At 34.9% G+C, this 17126-nt stretch overlaps 1 protein-coding gene across 3 annotated transcripts in view; it reads left to right on the forward strand.

Moving 5' to 3' along the window:
• Cadps (calcium-dependent secretion activator 1) overlaps positions 1-17126 on the forward strand; it is a 1213340-nt gene that overhangs the window by 161083 nt on the left and 1035131 nt on the right. For all 3 annotated transcript variants that reach the window (XM_090396519.1, XM_090396528.1, XM_090396537.1), the window contains one exon: positions 10350-10440. In XM_090396519.1, the coding sequence (XP_090252645.1) occupies positions 10350-10440 (91 nt within the window). The remainder of the gene's footprint in view (positions 1-10349; positions 10441-17126) is intronic.

A 17126-nucleotide genomic window follows, 5' to 3' on the forward strand; every position in this document is an offset into this window, starting at 1 on the left:
ACCAGCACATTAGGCAGTATGCAATCTTATCAAAGTGATATACAGGGGAAGAAAAACAACCTCATTCTAACAAGTTAGTGTTCACTTCAACATTGTAGTTATCTAATGCAATGACTTAATCATCTTAGCAGTGTGCCCTCTTAGCTTTATCTGTTTACCATTCCTCTCCTACAAGTCCCTTGTTTCACTGAACACTTAAAATGGCTCTATGAAAAGATATTGAAGAAACAATTCATTAAATGAAAATTTATCACAGTTAATTACACAACAGCTCATATGCAAAAGCAGTTGATCAAAGAAATGATTCACAGATACTTTTTGATCAATTTCTTTCATAATTCATTGAATGATTATTATTTTTTTATTTATAAGTTATTTTAAAAGTTTTTGGTAACAGTACTTAACATTACCTGAGCTGCAAACAACATAAGTTGTTGTTTTTATATCTGATCCACACACAAAAGGCCATAAGACCTGTAGTACGTTGCTGCCGTTTGTGGATAAGAGGAATAGAAGAAAAGGAGGAATCTATTCACATTCAGCTTGAACAGCTGAGGATTGTAATCTTTGAGTAAGGCAGAGTGGGGGAGACTGTTCCAAAAGGCAGAAGTAGATGGAATGAAAGAGGAGGCAGTGAATTAAATATTAAATCAAGTAGTTGGTCATCGAGAGTTTTAATAATATTAAATTATCTTGTCGTATTTTAGAACATTATTCTTTAGGTGTTCCTGCTACTTTATATTGTGGATAGTGATTTATCTCTAGATGTAAAATTTTGTTTCAGTTATTTATTTTTTTTCAGAACAGTAATGGACAGATTGAAATCAAAATTGACAAATTTTAATACAGATTTAACCATAATATCATTAAATTTCATATCATTTGTAAACTTCCTTGCCAAATTTTTCATTAAAAGTGAACCATTTGTAAACTGAATCCTCTTGTATGTTTCCCAAATCTCGAAGTTCTGTTTATTGAATTCCATATATAGTTATTTCAATATATAATTTCAACATATTGTCCATTTGTGTCCTTGAAAATAGTTCAACTGAAAATTAAAATAGTTTTATTTAAAAATAAAACTATTTTTAAATAGTTTTCAAGTTCTAAATTAAGATTTAAGAATTAAGAAATGCTAAGCTCAGATTCCAAATCGGAGATCTGAAGTCTGAGATTTGAGTTTGAACTGTACACCCCTTGAGGGTACATAGCAGGAATTTGATGATGATGGTATTTGATAGACTTTATGTGGTTTGAGATGGGCTTTTCCCCATAATAAGTCTTCACTCCATTGAGGTCCTGAATATTGATAAACAAATGAAATACTAATGAAACAGTAATAGATAGATATAGATAAGTCTTGATCCATTGATTACTACAAAATATGACTAGGGTGAGTTGCTGTAACCACACATTTGAGGTATTAAATAATGTTGCACGTGAAGTTGAACAAGGAGGCAGTAATGCCTTAATCTCTGAATATTCTCCATGATTGGTAATTGGATAATCTGTCTGTAATGAATAAGGAGGCTTTCTGGTCAATTTCCTGTTGCATAATCCTGTTGCCACATACTCTGCCAGGTTGTGCCTGGAGAGGAAGTCTGAGTAAGGGTGTGTGAGAGGCACTATTGAGGAAGGGAATGGTAAGGAAACTAGTCACTCATGTTCACAAATCTATCTCCTTCCACTGCATGTCCCCACATTTTCTTTTCATCACAATAAACTAAAAAATGAAATAAGGAATGACATGCTGAAACAGACAATGATGGCAACAACACTGCAATTAAAATAAATTGCCTTTGACAGCCATCCAATCCACCTAAAACCAAGCACAATATTCAAAACATACCAGAATTTCTTAAAAAAAAAAAAAAATCACATCCACTTTACACACATGAATGGCATACATTACATTCATCACCACTCACAGACTTCTTAACCAGACTTATTTTCTGCTTATAAGAAATCCAAATTGCTGCAGCCACAGTTAACATTCCATGCCCAAATTATTCTTTTTTTTTTTCCTGAATGCCCATTTTGAAAAAGAATGACCAAATTATGCTCTTTACAATTCATTTTGTAACAAGGATGGCACCTGTGTCTTTGTGCAATCTGATATTTGCCTGCCAGAGAAAAAAAGCCAAATTTAGATTCCCTGCTTTTGACATCCTCTGACTCAAGGTTTCCTTCCCCACTTAGTAACATTCATCTGCTCCATTTACCAATCTCCAAACTCTAAAAGCCACCCAGACTTCTCCATGAAGCTCAACCATCTCTGTAAACCAGCTATCCAAATAGTGAAGTTATCTTGCTAGGTGACAATATCTACAACTCCAACTAGCTCCCTTTCCCGAACACTACTAATCAAGCTGAATGCAGTATGGAAGTTTTTGCTATAAGTGGTCTAATGCAACCATTGCTTCTAGCAAATGATCTCGTCTCTTCACAGCAACTCAGATCACAGTCTTGTGCAAGTTTCCAGTCTCACAGAACAATCTCCTCTGACCACATCCATCCTTGTGTCTTTTGGCACTACAACGGTATTAACAGGGATGTGCCATGCCCACAATTCCGGCCTATGCAAATCATTCTGCATATTGTATTGAAAGAGCAAAAGCAATATTCATCCTATGGAAAGGAAGAACAGTAGTTCCAGAGATCCAGATATCTGCAAAGAGTGAATCACAGAAAGCATCCACACTGGCACGAAGATCTTTGACCCTCATTTGACTCAGAATTTTCATCCACTTTCCAAGCCTTGGTTCCACAGAAGATGTAAGAAAGGAGTTGAATAAAAACTTGTCTTACTACAGGTGGCATGCATCAAGAACTGTAGCTTCATACTTAGCCTATGCTTAAGAAACAAATGTAAAACAGCTATCAGTAAATCTAACTTCAACTTCATAAAGACCAATAGCAAAAAACTCATCTCTTGTCTAAAGGCTGTGCATGTTGGCTCATCAAAATATCAGATGTAATTTCTGCTCACCTGCTCTTCCATTGTTCTTACACAATGGCCCCACCTATATAGTATCCAAAGATAAAGCTGAACCACTCAGCAATAATACAGTACTTGCAGAATGATTTGAATAGGCTGGAATTGTGGGCATGGGAAAATGGGTGTCAGTAAACGTAAAGTCATTCACTTCGGCATGATTGGATATCCAGTGTCGTATTATATTGGTAGGATTAGACTAGAAGAAACTGATGAGGCTAGGGATCTTGGAGTGTTAATAGATAGTAAGTTGAAGTTCAGGGGCCATGTGGCAAAGATTGCAAATACAACTCAAAAGATAATTGCAATGCAGAAATGAACATTCATATGTAAAGATAAGGATGTTATTTTGCCTCTTTACAAGGCCTTGATAAGACCTCACTTGGACTATTGTGCACAGGTCTGGTCTCCTGGTTTCCGTTGTGATTTTGATATATTGAAGAGAGTACAAAGGAAAGTGTGGAATACTGATTATGAAGACAGATTTTGAATTTGTAGACTGCAGACACTAGCAAACAGGAGAAAGAGGGGTGATATGATTGAGACTTACAAATTTCTGAAAGGGTCATACAGGATTTCAATTGATGAAATTTTTCAATTTATGGAGGGTGTGGAAAGGAAGAGAGAGCATCCTTGGAAGCTGAGAATGAGGGCCACTAAGAAGGGAGTGATGGCTAGATTTTTCTCTCAGAGGGTGGTGCATAATTGGAATGGATTGATATTGGATGTTGTGAGTGCCAGCAGCGTCAATTAATTCAAGAATAAGTGATAGCTGGTATGTGGCCTCCCTCGATGAGTCTCTGACTCCCTGGAGGTCTCTCTTAATAATAATAAATTTTGCTGATTTATAATTTTCATGTATATTAGTTCTACATTTTCTGAAGGTATATTATGATTGAACTGAATGGTTCAACTGGAAATATTCCAAAAGTGTAACAGATAGATTAGATAACAGACTAGTAAGTTGGATAGCTGATTGGCTGTCAGACAATCAGCAGGTTGGATATATGGAGGAGTATTATTCCAAAGGAGGAAGGTCACCCGTGGAGTGTCACAGGATCTCTTTTGGGATCATTATTGTTTCACTTGTACATTAATGACATTGGGACTGGCTTAACTAGAGATATGTGGATGTTTACTGATGATTCAAAGTTGGGAAGAGCTATGAGAAGTAGAGAGATCTTTTGCAGGAGGATCTGAAAAGACTGAGTGGGCAAATGAGTGGAGCTATCAGTTTAATGTTGCAAAGTGCAAGGTTTTGAAATTTGTTAGCAAGGTTGGCATCCAGAGTATCTAATACCAGACACGAAAACCTCTGTTCTGCTGAGCAAATGCATCACAACACTGATTCTGAAGTTACAAAGTAAGAACTAGAGCAGGGAGAAATTTTGACAGAGATGGGCGAGTTGAGAGGTCCAGGAGTGATGGTGGACAGACAGAGATTTGAAGTTTAGGGGTCACATTGCTAAAATTTTAAGAACATCCAATGAATTATGGAGATAACAAGGAGGACATTGACATATACAGAAGCAAAAAAAGGTTATGATTCCCTTTTACACTGGTGTCCAAAGCTAAGGATAATCTACATTTTTACCTGTATATGAAAAAAATTTTAATGACTTCACCCAAATGTGGACATAATTTATTGCCAGCATACTAATAAATTATCTCTCTCTCTCTCACACACACAGAGTTATCAATTTCATACAAATTAAATTGCAACATGTTTTTGGCAAAAGGTACTTAAATTTCTGGCATAGTTAAGAATTAATGTACAGAGCTTACAGAAAATTATGTGCAGAGACATTTCAGTATGGAGTGTTCACTCTGAACTGCGATGCATCCCTCACAATGTTGTACCATTCTTAGCACCAAGTGATTCAGGAATTCTTGAGGCAAACTGACCAAAATGTCTTATCCTTCAGAGCAAGGATAAGACATTTTGTGTTTTCTGAAGAAGAATTTCAAGCAGCATTGCATCTTGCTATTGTGATGTTCTCTGATGTTGAGATCTGGGGAACATACTAGCCTCTCGATTCTGTTAATATTTTAGATCTTCCGCTCATGTGCAGTGGAAATACTGCTCGTGTGCAATGTGGTGTGACATTGACATCTATAAAAATGAATTCTTCGCCTACATCTCTTTTACTATACTAGTTACTTTCCTGGCACGAGTTTTATATACCACATGCAATTGCACTCCACCTCTTTCATATATTTTTCAGGTTATCATCAATCATTGTGTCAACATATTCACAAGGTGAAGCTACAACAAAGAATGTTAATCCTCTTTACATAGTTGAGCCACCTGCTGGATGCCACCTAGTGTTTGGTGACAATAAAATAAGATTGCAGTTAAGGCTGACATTAAAAATTAAGTGATTTGAAATAAAATTTAATTAGATAATGAAATGACATAGCATTATATGAAATTTAAATTTTAAAAAATAAAAATGTAATGATAATTACTTGCCATTTCTGAGGATGAGACTGATGAGGATAGAAATAGAGAAATCATTTCAATTTCAATTTCGGTGATATAGAATATCACTGAAACAGGTTATAAATTTAATTACAAATATAAATTTTATTACTATTTAGGCCTTGAAAAAAAATTAACAAATTTTCCAAAGTAAATGGAATAATGAAAATATTTTATCAAAACCAACATTATATGGCAGTGGAGCATGAGCAATAAGAGAAAGAGATCAGAAAAGAATCATTGCAACAGAAATGAAATATACGGGAAGAACAGCAGGTTATAAAACACTAGATAAAAAGAGAAATGAAGACATACTGAAAGAACTAAACCAAATACCAATAATCAAAACAATAGAAAAATACAGAATCAAATGGAAAGAGTATCTAGAATTAATGGCATATGATAGAATACCCAGGAAGATTAACTATAAAACATAGGATCGAAGAAACAGAGGCAGACTGATGAAACACACCAAAACAGGCCACCTGGCCTAGATTCATGAAAGGGGAAGAAGCAGGAAGAAGAGTTGGTTGGAAAAAGTTGCTTAAAGACAGAATCCTGAACTTAGTGGATAGGAATACAATATTCTATCATGGGCAGCATGGCTCTGTGCAGTGTATGCTGTACTTAATGAATTTTCTCACTTTTAATAAAGCATAGTTGACTTGGATAATGGAAATAGCTACTGCATGCTATCATTGAACTTGTAAAGATGCTGTATACTGTACAGAAATCTATATAAGTTGGAGCAAATAGAAATGAATATAAAGTGGTGGTATAGATTGGTTCTCACTGGACACTCAGTTCTCACTTATGAGTCCAAGAAGCTACTGAAAACTGGTAGTGGCCACAACCTGGTAAACTGTGTTGACCCACAGGCTAAATTAAGTGAGGGTAGCCAGATATGGTGATTTCAAGCAACAACTGTATTCAGTGAATAGACTACAAACAGCATCTGTACTCCATGTTAGGAGTGGCTGAATTCAGTCAAGGAGTGGTGGTTGACACTTGACACTTAACCATTGAAGCAGAATGAACTCAAACCAACCTAAAGATGCATGCTGGCTTGACTGTCACCTGGTCAAACAAGGATTGTGCTCACTATTAGGGAACCAAGATAGTGAAGGCAAAAATATGTTATTTGAACAAAACATCGCCTGGTAGACAGGAAAAACATAAGCATAGGAACATGGAATGTAAGAACCCTTCACTAGGAAGGAACATTGGATATTAATGCGTGAATTAGACAACTACAGGAGGGAAGTGATCGGACTCTGCGAAACCAGATGGACTAGAAAAGGAGAATTCCACTATGGACAGTACAAAATTTTATATTAAAGCCAAAGGCTTAAAACTCTCTGTTGTCTTCTCACCTAGGATAATTAAACCAAGATTTCAAACATCAGTTGGATCGCTGACTATTATTCAAGTATACTCATCAACTTCAACATTGTGAGAAAGACATGGATGAGTTCTATACAGATCTACAGAAAGCAGTACAGTGGACATCAACTAAGATCTCTTAATTGCAATGGGGGATTTAAACACAAAAGTAGGCAAAGACTGGGATACCTGGCCAAGAGTAATCAGACAGTTTGAGTATGGAGAAAGCAATGAATGTGACAAGACTGCTACACTTCTGCTCAAATAATAGTCTAACAATAACCAACACTCTCTATAAACAACCAAAACCTCAATGAAAATGGACATGGATATCTTCAGACAGACAAACGAAGAATATGATAGATTATATTATTGTAAACCAAAGATGTAAATCAAGTATCCTAAATTGCAGATCCTTTGCTGCAGACTGTGGATCAGACCATAAGCTAGTACTAGCAAATCTAAAAATAAAGTTAAAATCTGAAAGCACTTTAGAGTCAAAAGGAGACAAAGTGTTCTAGTCCTAATGTGTCCCAATTAACCGGAATCCACTATCTATATTTAAATTTTATCTACAGAAAGCCATGCATTTATGTCAGCTTTTGAGTGTTTGCAGGAAGATGCTGCAGTCTTTTGGAAACCATTCTGAATTTTTTTTTTTTTTTTTTTTTTAATCATGTATTTATAGGTCATATAGGAGGTGCGAATTGTAATTTTAACTCACTGCTTAAAAGGTTAAGTACACTGATAGTGTTGATAACTAATAATGGTTGCCTGTTGAATGTGATGAAGTATAAATCTATGCACTCTGGGATGAAAAGATTAAATGCTATATAATATTCATCAAAGCTTGATTTGCTTCCTCAGTCTTAAGAAAAGGCTGGTTATATTCCACTAATTTGGGCTGTACCCAAGGGCCTATGAGTTGTGGAAATACTTTCTGAAAACGAAAGCTGTGCCGAACAAAGCAGCCTTTTGCAGCTGCCCAATTTTTAATCCATCTAACTCGAGTGCTTCTAGATGTTTTTTCAATGTTTTAGGGATGGCGCCTAAAGCACCTATTATTATGGGAACAACTTTCGTTTTCTTTTGCCAGATTCGTTCAACTTCGATTTGCAAATCGCGATATTTTGTAATTTTTTCATTTTCTTTGTTGTCAATCCGACTATCTCCTGGTACTGATATTTTGATAAACGTAATACCCTTGTTTTCACTTTTTTCAACCACTGTGATATCGGATGTGTTACATTCCAAGCTTTTGTCAGTCTGGATTTTGACTGACAAAATCCATTCTGGCCACTTGTGTACATGTTTGGATGTTGGGTTTCTTTGAGATATGGAGAGGATTGAGAGAATCTAGGAGTGGCCAACATGGTAACATACCTGTGGACCATTCCTTCTGGGGATAGATTTAAGTGTGTGAGAGTTGTAGAATTCATTTGAGAGTTAGAAACATGGAACATAATAGAAACATGTAATGAACAAAACAGATTTCAAAAGAAGAAATTTTTCAGTACATGACAAGTGGCCAGAAACAAGTGATCACATCAGGCACATTCCCATCTTTGGATTGTCAACATTAGGTAAGCCTTTATTTCCTTGTGTGTGTAATATGAATCAAGCAGGCTGCTTTGACTATATATCATTTCATCACCATCAATTACACTTTTTGATATGTCATTGTTAATTGAAACTAACCACTGCTCTACCAATAAATTTCAATCTTCACTGAAAAGGAACTAAAAATAGCATTAGATCAAACAAAAGCAGGAAAATTCCCAGGTATTGATGGAATCAGAGCCGAAGCTTTCAAAAATGCTGGGTATAACACATATTCCAATCTCCTTGCCATAATGAATCAAGCTTTAAACACTAGAATAATACCTCAAACAGTGGAAACAAGGCCTTATTGTCCTTATACTCAAAAAGGGTAGTCTTATAGAATGGATAACTACAGAGGTATTACTTTGCTATCATCCACAGTTGAAATCTACAGTAGGATGATACTCAATAGAATAAAACCTTAACACCACTTTTAAGAAAAAACCAAGCTGGATTTCTAAAAAAAAAAAAAATGTACAATAGAACAGATACATTGCATCAAAAGAATCATAGAAGGTTCATGTGATAAAAACTTACCACTCATTTTAACCTTTATAGACTTAAAGAAAAGCCTTTGACTCCATTAATAGAGAAGCATTGTTTAAAATATCAGCTTCTATGGTCTATCCTCAAAAATCATACAAGCAATCTCAGCACCTTTTAAAGATTACAATGTTACAGTGATCTTTAAAACAGAAACATCTGAATCCTTGCCAGTGACGACAGGAGTCCTGCTAGGTGATGTACTAGCACCTTATTTGTTCTCAGACTACATCTTCTGGACCATCAATACAGAAGATCTTGGTTTTAACATTAGAACATCCACCCACATCATGCAAATAACTGATCTTAACTTTGCTGACGATGTTGTACTTATTGATTCAGAACCAACAAATGCACAAAAACATCTCGGTCTATTAGAGGCATAAGCTAAACTTATTAGTTTTCAGATCAACATCCAAAAGTCCAAAGTCTTCTCAGTAGGTTATGAAATCTTTATACTTCATATCAACAATAAACCCTTAGAAAGATTAAAGGACTTTGAATATCTTGGATTGTACATCAGCAGTAAAGAAAATGTTATTAGAAAATGTAGATAGCTGGCTCTAGTCTTCCATAACAAACTCCATCCCATCTGGAAATCATCATTAATATAATTAAAGACGAGACTGTACCATGCAACCAGTAGATCCATCTTCTTGCATGGTTCTCAAACCTGGTCAATAAGCACCAAAAAAACTGCAGATCTAATTAACATCCTTTGGAACTACATGTCTCAGACTGATCCTTGGATACACTTGGATGAACCATGTCACTAACTCTTCTGTTAGTGACATGGTCCTAACAGCAGAGTTTGGACATAAAATTAAATCTTAAAAATTAAAGATTTAAAGAATCTTTAATTTTTAATGTAAATCTCTTTTTCCCTTTTCACATTGCGTCATATTGTGAATAAACTGTGATGATCTGGCTAAGCAAGAACCACTTGTCAATATAGTCAGAAAACTACAACTCAGATGGCATTGGGCATCAGACATCCTGAAGTCGCATCCTTTTTGTAATCCCTCATTCTGTACAAACTAGATGACGGCAATCATAGAGAAAGACCATGCAAACAATTTTGGCAATACATATGTGAAACTATCGGTAGGCGAACTGTAAAACTCCATCTGATATCTATCAGTTAGCTCAAGATATGGTTTTTCCAAGTCTTGGAAAAACAATAACTTGCAATCTTTAATTTTTAATGTAAATCTTTTTTCCCTTTTCACATTGTGTCATATTGTGAATACAATATGATGATTTTAAAACATTGCTTTTCAACGAACAAAAAAAATGTTAGAAATTATCAATTATACTAACTATCACAATATTTTATTAATCCAGGAGTCAGTCTTCATTATCTAAAGAAGGGTTAACTGAAGATGGAGAAACCGTGTTATCAAAACTAGATGTTGTTCTTTCTTTTACTCTTGAGGTGAGAGTAAATTTTCATAAACTAAATTTATGTATGTATATACATAAATTTATGTATATTGTATTGTATTTAAATTTCCCAGAGTCATTCTTTGTTCTATTTTTATATGATTATTAAAATGATAAACATTCTTATTGTTATGTTTGAGGATCGAATATCGTTATTACTAAAATGCGTAAAATAGTGTGTTTAAAGTAGCTCTTCTATATTCCACCATTAAAATTGGCTGCAATTCTTAAATAATTCCTGTTTATACAGTATATGAATAAATAAATAAATAGAACGTCAGTCCTTTTATACATTCTTACTTACTGAAGGCTAATGTCCCTCCCCTGTTCAAAAAATGCAATATATGTTTTACTGTTTGTCATTTCTGATGGAGTGCAGCAAGGATAGATACTCCATTGCTGAACTTAACTTTTGTTTTGTTGTTGTTATGTGCCAACCAGTCGTTTTTGACACTTGCTGATCTTGTGAACAAAGATTCTCCGCCCACTTGTCCTCTTGTCCTTTCTTTCAGTAACTGTAAGTTCAAGTTGATGAGGTCTTTTTTTTTATCCGTCCAACTCTTTTGTGGTCTTCCTCTTCTTCTCATTCCCTCAATCTTCCCCAACATAACTGTCTTTTCTAATGATTCATCCACTTGCATAATATGTCCAAAGTACATTAACTTCTGTTTAGCAATCATTGCCTCCAAGGAGCATTCTGTCTTTATATTCTCTAAACCTTCTTATTGGTCATTTTTTGCAGTCCATGAGATTCTTAATAGTCTCCTCCACACCATAATTCAAATGAATCAATTCACTTTCTATCTTTCTTAATAATCCAACTTTAACATCCATACATCACTATTGGAAATGCCATTGCTTTCACAATTCTAACTTTTGTGGCCTTACTGACACCTCTATCTTTCATTATTTTTGTCAGGTTTAACACCTCTTTTTTTTCCCATGACTATCCTTCTTTTAATTTCATCTTCACATTCACCATAATTTCTGATTCTGAACCCTAGTAAATCATAACTTTCAACAATTTCTATTTTATCTCCATCTAGTATGAATTCATTTAAATTACCAGAAACTATCACTTTTGTATTTGTGATGTTTAAATTAAGCCTGGCTTTGTTACTTTCCATCTTAACCATTTATCCAAAGACTGCTTTTACTGAAGCTTCTTTGATGTAATACAGTGTTCGTATCAAGGGAATTAGATGTTCAGGTATTCCCATTGATCTCATTACAATTCACAGTCTGTTGTGATCCACACAATCAAAAAGCTTTCCTTTAATCAGAAAAATAGATGAATACTTCCTTTTGAAATTCTCTTGTCATCATCATCAAATTCCTGATATGTACCCTGAAAGGGTGTGCAGGATATGATAGTACTACATGATTAACTTACATCATTACTAACTTCCGATCTACAATTTTCCTCCAGATCGATCTGTTACCTGTTAGGACTCCAACATTATCAGATCTTATATTTCTGGTCTTCTGAAGCACTTTTTCCTGTATTAATCCACCTATATCTTGGTCTTCCTCTGGGTCCCTTTCCTGCCAATCTGTGCAGAGACACTTGTTTTGCTAATCTTTCCTTCCCCATTCTATTTAAGTGAACACACCACCTGTGATTAGCTCTGCTGACGCATTCCTGGATGCTGACAATGTCAAGTTCTTTCCTAATATCCTCGTTTTTAATATGATATTGCCACTGATGCCATCTGGTCTTGCCTCTTATCTTTCCCAAGACTCTCATATATGTGGTCTCTAATCTTTGGTCAAGTGTTTTATTTCTAATGCAGCTCTCAGATCCATAAGTTAAAATTGGCTTCAACAACATTTTGCATATAGCTAATTTAGTGTTTTGACTAATTTCTCTCTTATTCCATATAAATTTATTCGGTTGACTTCCTATCATATCATCTTTATGGATTATGTTGTCTATTTCCATATTTAATTTACTATTTTCACTAAAAATCATGCCTAGGTCACTGAAATGTTTTACATGTTCTATAGGTTCACCATTCAAAATACAGTTGATATTTTCAATACTTCTGCTTATTTTCATAGTCTTTATCTTGTTTTTGCTGACCTGCATACAAAATCTATTACAACAGTTATTCAATTTAATCAGGGAATCTTGCAGCTTGTACTGGATTTATTTAGAAGTATAACATCATTGCATAAAATAAAGAGCCTGAGATTAACATCTCCAATTTTGATATCAGGTTTAATACAATTTTCCTTCATATAAATCCATATAGATAATAAATAATAACAGGGGGGATTATGTACTTCCTTGTCTGACACCAGATTTAACATTAAACCACCTTCCTGTACGTCCTTCAAGTACAGGAAGCCCGTGTCAGAGATCGACTAACTCCTGAACCAGTCAAAGAAAGGCTTAGGAAAAGTTTTTCAAGTCTGCGACTAGACTCGAACTTATAAGTCTATCTTCGTGCAGCCAGATGCAGCAGATGCAAGCGCCACTTCCACTGAGCTAAACAGGCCTTTCAAATTCTCTTGTTCTTTCCATAATCCATCTCATGTTTACTATTTGTGATCCAACCTTTGTTTGATCACTTTCAGCATAACGGCCAGTATATTTTCTTCCAAACCTGTTGATAAATTTCAGTCAATAAATTCACTACTGCATTCCAAGCTAGCCGTTCTCAGTAATTCCACTGATACACCATCAGCTCCATGAGCTTTTCCTTTTGTCAGCTGTTCCATTGCTGATATCACTTTGCTTGTCATTATCATGGGTTCCTCAACAAATTCTCTCCTTTCAGATTCTCCTTCAATATTATTAACTTTTATGTTAAAGATACCATGCAATTTTATGAGCTAGGTTTTTAGTCCTTTTTCCCAAGTAAGCAAACAGACAAGTAAGTCAAGTTTGTAGCTGCACGTAGTGCAACACTAGGCAACTTGTTGTAAAGGTGGAGTAAGCTCCGATCACTTTCCTTAGAATTTTCCCCTAATGCATAGCACATTTCCTTGCAGAGATATATGATACTATGCATTAAGGTAATGGTCACTACCTCAGAGGGAGCCAGACCTAAAAAAAAATACCAAGGATGAAGTAATACAGAGTTTATAAATTTTACCTAAACAAGTTGCCATAAGGTACTTTGACCTCATTAAATAAAAATCTCAGGATGAGAGTAAGATGTAGAAAGTTTTTTATCTTGGGTGTATATTATGCTAAAGATACCAAGCAATTTTATAAGCTAGGTTTTTAATCCTTTTTCCTAAGCAAACAAACAAGTCAAGTTTACTAGTTTATTTTTAACTGTTTATTTGTATTGACTTTATATTGCTGTAACCATGCTGTAATTTTGTTTTTGTAGATACTGCATTGCTAAATTTAATTTTTGTGTATGCATATCATTTAATAATTTCTCTTTGACTATTTATGTACTGCTGTAACCTTTGCTGTAATTTTATTTAATTAATGTCAGCCTGGTTGGCTGGTTATTGTATCTGCTCTCCAGCCAAAAGGCTGTGGGTTTGAATTATGGCATGGACATGGATGTTTGTGATTGTCTGTGAAAGCAGTAGATGGCGTTAGTGTAGATGATGCAGTTCGCTGTGTTCGTGGATTGAGCAGAGGAGACAGATAGTTGTAGAGTAGGCACCCTCCCTCGATGAGTCATTGGAGGTGTCATGTAATAATAATAATATTGATACTACATTCCTTGTCTTAGTTTTTGTACATGCATTTTGTTTGCTAGTTTGTCTTTGACTGTTTATGTACTGCTGCAACCTTTGCTGTTATTTTCATGTATATATTTCAAGTGTGTGTAGCTCAGTGGAAATGCCACTTATATCATCTGTGTTAGGTTCCTCGAAGTTAGACTTAGGTTCCAATCTAAGTTGCCGACTGGAGGAACTCTTTCTAAGCTTATTTTCAACCGGTTCCTGAGTTAGTTGATCTCTGGCATGGACAAGTGGGTTTTTTCTTCCAGAAAGTTGGGGTTTTCATGCCGTAAACTCAAGAAAATTGACTGTAGAACCACATTATTTCAGACAGTAACATATATTGTTAGGATTAGGTACCAAGAGATAGCCACACTTGTTTGCTGGTCTCTTCATTGGTGGCTGCCTTATAATTAGTGATTAGTCATGGGCCAGCTATCTGTGATTGGTTACAGGTTGATTTAACATTGAGATTGAGTATGGAGATTGAACTGCCCACTTAGTTTCCAAAAGCTAGATAGTATTAAAAGGCCTTGCCTAGTAATCTTTATTCCCTTATAGGTTCTAGGCAAGGCCTTTTAATCCTATCTAGCTTAGCTGATTTTATTTTTATATACTAGATCGCTTGGCTTGGTTTTTGTACATGCATATTGTTTATAATTTTTTTTTTTACTGTTTATGTATTTTTGTAATCTTTAACCTTGTTTATTTCCGTAACTTTTTCTGTGGTGCAGTATAACCTTTGCTGTTCCTGTGTCAATTAACTATAAACCAACCATCCAACCAATTTCTCTCTTATTCCATATAAATTTATCCAGTTAACTTCTTACCATACCAGATTTGCTAATTCCATTTTCTGTATTCTATTTTAAATATTAAATTTGACATCTTCACTGAAAATTGTGAAAAATAGCTAAAATGTTTTATTTCTTCTATAGGTTCTCCATTCAGGTAGCAGTTGATGTTTTTGTTTATTTTCATTGTCTTTGTTTCTTTATTGCTGATATTCATACCAAATTTATTACAGCAGTTATTTAGCTTAGTCGAGAAGGCTTGTACTGGATTTATTTAGGAGTATAATGTCAACTGCATAAAGTGAAGGGTTTTAACATCTCCAGTTTTTGATGTTGGTTTAATATCTCTTTCTTCATAATGTGATCCACATATAGATGGTGCATAACAGTGGAGATAATGTCTACGTTTCTCATCTGATTTAGCACAAGCCATCTTCCTGTACTTCATTGAATTCTAACTGTTGATGAAATATCGGCTGCATATTGCTCAATATACGTCTTGTTTATACTGTATAGCTTAAGCATTTTGAACAGCTTTTCTCTTCAACCTATGTCATAGTCTTTTCGATATCTACAAAACTTAAATACAAATCCTTGTTATATTCCCATCATTTCTGAACTATTTGTATTAAAAGGAAAATGTAATCCTTACAACATATATTTGGATTGAACTGAGCTTGTTTTCACCAAACTTCCTGTCGACAATTTTTCTCAGCCTTTTCCTCAAGTATACTTGCATAAATCTTACTAGGAACATTCAGTAGGCACATTTCTCAGTAATTCTCACATTCACTTTTATTTATCTTTCTTATGAGTCCAGTCTTCTGGAATTGGATACTCTTACCAGGCCTTCTGAATTATGCAGTGTTTGAGCATATCTGGTCAAATGTTGTCTTCTCCAGCTGCTTTAACACATTTCAGTTTTTTGATGGCTTTTCGATCTTTCCTCATAAGGTATCGAACATTTTGAGTTCTAATATTATCTCTGTCGCTCTTTTGCATTCTCTTCACTGTATCCACGCTATTTCAAACCACAGGATCTGCTTACTGCCACAAGACCAGCTCTGTTTACTGTAGTCCAGCTGAGGTCATATCAAAGTCTCATAGAGTAGGAAAATGATTTATTTATCCTTATGTATTCATGTTTGTTTTGGTGTTGCATTTCATAGTGCTTTGTCATAGTTGGCGCTCTGAGTAAGTTATACTCACAATGCTAGTTATGTGGTCTCTGAACTTCACCTTCCTATTTACAAAAATTCTAAGATCTTCCTAGCGTAATCCTGCCAATATATATACTGTCATATAAATGCATTAACATATTACATATATGTATTACATTAAAATATATATACTGTAAATGCTGGCCTGGTTGAACAAGTGTAGCATCTGCAGCTCTCCAGCCAAAAGGGTGCAGGTTCGAATCCTGCTGTGGGCATGGATGTTTGTGATTGTCTGTGGAAATACTATTATTATATACCAGTGGTGGTAATGGGCAGTAGATGGTGTTGGTGTAGTTGCAGTTGGTAAATTTGAGTGACAGAGACAGAGTTGTAGAGTAGGTGCCATCCCTTGATGAGTCTTTAGACTCCCTGGAGGTGACATGTAATAATAATAAATATAAGCTTTATATATATTTACTAATATTGAACTGAGTCATTTTCACATGTCCACATTTTCAGCATATTCAGTCATTCTGTAAGAACTTCATGTCACTCTCATTCTTGATTACCCATGCATCATCTGCAAATAGCTTCTGTCTCCTATCAAACCCTTCCCAGTGTCATTAATTTGTCCCAAAAAGAGGAATATAAACCAGTTATTGTTAAATAACTGGTTTATATGAAACCATTTATGGAAGTTATAATTATGAAAGAATTAAACCAAGAACCAGTAATAGAAAAAATTTAAAAATATAAATACAAATTGATGGAACACGTTCAAAGAATGAAAACAGAAAGATTACCAAAACAAGCTTTAAAGTACAAGCCATTAGGAAAAAGAAAACCAGGACGTCCTCTTAAATGATTCAATGATGACTTCTAAGGCCGGAACAGGCCATGCTAGGCCTAAATGCTTGATATGCATGATGATGATGATGATTGTTAAATAACCTCATATTTTTATTCTAGCTTCTATTATTCATTCATTCCATAATTAACTGTTTTGAATGGAATTGTGAATCCAAATCATA

The sequence above is a fragment of the Typopeltis vanoorti genome, chromosome 1, assembly GCF_054136105.1.
Source record: "Typopeltis vanoorti isolate ZY-2024b chromosome 1, IOZ_Tvanoo_1.0, whole genome shotgun sequence".
Lineage (NCBI taxonomy): Eukaryota > Metazoa > Arthropoda > Arachnida > Uropygi > Thelyphonidae > Typopeltis > Typopeltis vanoorti.